Here is a 3,896-nt window from a genome sequence, read left to right as displayed (position 1 = left end):
GATAATATGATATATATATATTTAATTATAAGAGTCACACTTTTCTTTGGTCAACTCTAGTCTACTGAGAAATGGTGTCTCTTGGAAATGAGGTTTGAAGCTGTGGAATCAGACGTACTCAAACCTGGCCCCATCCACTGCCAACTTCTTACCTCTGTACATTACTTCGCTTGCCAGTGTTCCAGGCTTTCGGTCAGGCTGTGATCCTCACAGTGTCAACCCCGACAGGCGAACGCTGTGCAGGACAGCCATGTGACACAGCTACCCCAGGGCAGTGCAGGAAGCTAGTTCAGCTGGTGACCATCATCACTGCCCTTCGTGTGCTCCCGATGGTTTTCTGTCCTGCTTCCTCGCCCATGCACCCTGAGGTTACAAAAACATTTGCCCACGTTTTCCTTAAATGTATTTGTCTTCGCCTTCGTCATCGAATCCTCTCCTTGCTAATTTAAATGGTAGGCTTCTTAAATCTGTGTTTCTTTTCTCCCCCACCCCCACCCCCCAGAGCATCTCACACATTCTAAGGTTGTTCTGAATAGCCAAGGACAATGTTGAACCTCTGACCCTCTGCCTTCTCTCTGCTGGGTTTATATGACTGAGCTATAATATCTAGTTTATTCAGTACTGAGAATTAACCCTAGGATTTCACAGATACTGGATAAGCACTCTATCAACCAAGCTGCATGTTCAGGCCCGTCTATCCTGTATTTTATTTCTTCTTGGATTGTTGACAAATGTAATTAGGCTAACAGCTTTGCTTACTATAACTTGCTGAGACAGGAGCTTATACTACAGCACTGGTTGGTGGTGCAGCTCAGGCTGTCCTCACACTGGTACCCATCCTCCTTTCTTGGCCTCCAGGGCCACGACACAAAGCCGCTATGCCTCGTTGCGTAATTTTCAATGTATATTTTAATATTGTAAGATCACATTTTTTTTCTGCTATTCACCTTATTCAAATTTCCTTTTATCTTTTTTTTTTTTCCTTTTACCCTTCAGTGGAACTCTGGAGATGTTTGGGAATTCGGCTGGTTTAAAATTTAGTGAGAACATGAAAATGGTAAGTGTCCAATATGAGAACATCAGATGTCTCCGAGTTTGTGTCAACCTCCTTTCCTGCGTCTCAGAACGTCTTGGGCTTTTGCTTCTTTCTGTACCGAACTGGCTGATCCATTCCCCAGCAATCTTACTTACATCGTGGTACACATCCGCTTTCTCATCTTCTGTTCCTGTTGTCACTGACATTCTCAAACGAAGGCACACGCCAATCATCTGCAAATACTCGGCTTTTTATTTAAATTACTCGAAATAGTCAGCACAGACGTTAAATGGTGCGTTTTCAGAGCAAAAGGGCGTCCCTTTTTATTTCGTTATTATTTTAGTTTTACACGTCAGTGACTATAAAGTTGTTGAGAGTCTGTTTCACCCCCACTCTGCCGATAAGGAATCTAGGGCATCTAGTGGCTAAGCTATCTACTTCAGTCCTGGTTAGGGTTCAAGCCCATGCCTTGTGTCAGTTCTGCGTGCAAGGTTCAGATCCAAGAAGGAAATTGAGGATCTTTCCTAAAGCTACTAGCTTCCTTGTTTTCCCTCCGCTTCACGGTTCCGCCTGTCTCGCAGAGTCTCGCCGCACGGGGGCGCAATGTGCACGCGCTGCGGGACCTTGGCGTCCAAGTTGCCCAGCAGTGGACAGCAGGTGTCAGCAGACCGCAGCGGCCAAGTGCAGAGAAGGTGTCCGGCCAGCGGGAGGGGCTGGAGAGGCCAGGACCTCCGCGAAGCAGCCTTAAAGATGCAAAGTAGGCGCGCGAGGGTTGTGCCCAGCCATAAAAAGTGGCGGAGAGGGCGGGAGCAGAGCTGGTCACCCGAGGGCGCTGGGCGACCGGACGATGGCTGTGACTGTGCTGCGGTGAGGCACCCAGGGGACCATGAGGGACAATGGCAGCGCCCTGCTCAATGCCTCTCAGCAGGTACCAGGCAGCGGGGAGGATGGGCGGCCACGGCCGTCGTGGCTGGCGTCCACACTGGCCTCCATCCTCATCTTCACCATCGTGGTGGACATCCTGGGCAATTTGCTGGTCATCCTGTCTGTGTATCGCAACAAGAAGCTCAGGAACGCAGGTAAGGGCTCCCAGCACGGTCTCCCAACGCTAGCCCCCTTGTGGGACAGCAAGAAAAGTTCAGAGAGTCGGTTTCTGAGAAATGGGACTTTGAATCATTTTTCCTCCTAGATAATATGGGCTGTCTTCTCTTTAACCCGCCCCTCTAAGATGCCTTCTCTTCAGTCCTTAGAGATGGAAAACTCTTCAGTGATTTCTGTTCCCTTCAGGGGCCTCTCTTTATTCTTGCTTTCCGATCATCGGGTTCATTACATCAGGTACCGGCTGAGTAAAACTCCTCAAGACAACTTTTCAAATTAGATCAACGAACTCATCAATTGTTTGGATTTGCATATAAATCAGTTTTCCCAGCTTCGCTGAAATATGAGCAGACGCATAAGCGGACAAAATGACAGAGCTGTTGTTTCTGTTTTGTTGCCAGGTGTAGGTTTTTCAGCAAATAGCATATAGTTGCGGGGGTGGGGGGGTGGGGGGGTGTTGATGATCCTAAGGATGCCGGGAGAGGGGAAAAATGGCTTCGTCCCACACTATGCTCTGGTGTAATTTTTGCAGTTATCAAGGGAAATGATGACTATGAAAATACTTTGAAAAAGATGGAGAAAGTAATGCTAGATAGACATTTTGGACTTTATTGCTCGTTTTTGTTTGGTTTGGTTCTGGTTTGCTAAAAAGCAGCGTTGCAGGCTCTGGATTGGTGGTTTTTTGTTTTTTTCCTTTTTCTTTATCTACATTATACTAAGGTAAAACGAGACAACAGCATCCTGCCTGTTCAAAATTCGGTTACCCTGGCAAATAAAGCCTTATAGGATATAAACTAAGGGTGAAAATTAACAAAATGGTAGACTTTCATGCATATTCAAACTCTGGCTCACATGAAGCCCATGTTCCCTATACACTGTTTGTTGGACGTCTTGTCCATTCTTAAAGTCCTTTCCAGAGGGACGTCCTTCGTCCTTCAACACGGAATAGGCCCTTCCTGTGCTCCCACCAAATCTGCCACGATAGTAACGTCCCTGTAGCATTTTCAACACTGCTGATGCTGTAGTTGCCTGTGTGGGTCTCTGCCCTTCCCTTAACACTGGAAGCTCTTGTTTGAGCATGAAGGAAATGGTAATGCTAGATTGTTGGGAGCTGTGAACAGCCCCCCTCCCCTCCAGATCCTGAATTTCTGGTAAACAACTTGTAATGCTTGCAGCTGCTCTGAGCACGAGACCCTCAGGAGTTCCTGGTGGCAGGAGAGTGGTTTCTGGTGGGTTTGGTTGGGGCGTGACTATCAGTTAAGAATCTCTATATAAGCAGCTCTGGTACACAGTAAAGGGGAGGGGGGATCCCTGTGTCAAGGATGACCCGTGTCTCTGTCTGTGGGTCTTTGTGTGTCTCAATCTCCAGCCCCTTGCCCCGTTCATGAACTGTATGGTAGCACATAGAGCGCAGATGGGCGTGGTGCACTGCACTAGGTGATAATGGAGAAACAACAGGAGTATGATGTGGGAGTGATTTCTTATTAATAAAGAAACTGCCTTGGCCCATTTTATTGGATAGAAAATTAGGTAGGCGGAGTAGACAGAGGAGAATGCTGGGAAAAAGAAGCTGTGTGAGGAGTCGCCATGGTTCTCCCGTTCCAGACAGACGCAGGTTAAGATCCTCCCTGGTAAGCCAGCTCGTGGGCTACACAGAATATTAGAAATGGGTTAGAACAATATGTAAGAGCTAGCCATAAGGAACTGGAACTATCCGGGCCAGGCAGTGTTTGAAAGAATACAGTTTCCGTGTAATTATTTC

General features: G+C 47.2%; 1 protein-coding gene across 1 annotated transcript in view; it reads left to right on the top strand.

Annotated features, from left to right (window-relative positions):
• The first annotated feature begins 1,922 nt into the window (after positions 1–1,922).
• The window catches only part of Mtnr1a (melatonin receptor 1A), a 13,943-nt gene continuing 11,969 nt past the window's right edge, over positions 1,923–3,896 (top strand). The window contains exon 1 of the mRNA XM_050147283.1: positions 1,923–2,115. Coding sequence (XP_050003240.1) covers positions 1,923–2,115 — 193 coding nt within the window. The remainder of the gene's footprint in view (positions 2,116–3,896) is intronic.

This window comes from Alexandromys fortis, unplaced genomic scaffold (assembly GCF_014885135.2).
Source record: "Alexandromys fortis isolate MF-2015 unplaced genomic scaffold, M_Fortis_MF-2015_v1.1 scaffold_32, whole genome shotgun sequence".
NCBI lineage: Eukaryota > Metazoa > Chordata > Mammalia > Rodentia > Cricetidae > Alexandromys > Alexandromys fortis.
This window is presented reverse-complemented; position numbering and strand designations above follow the sequence as displayed.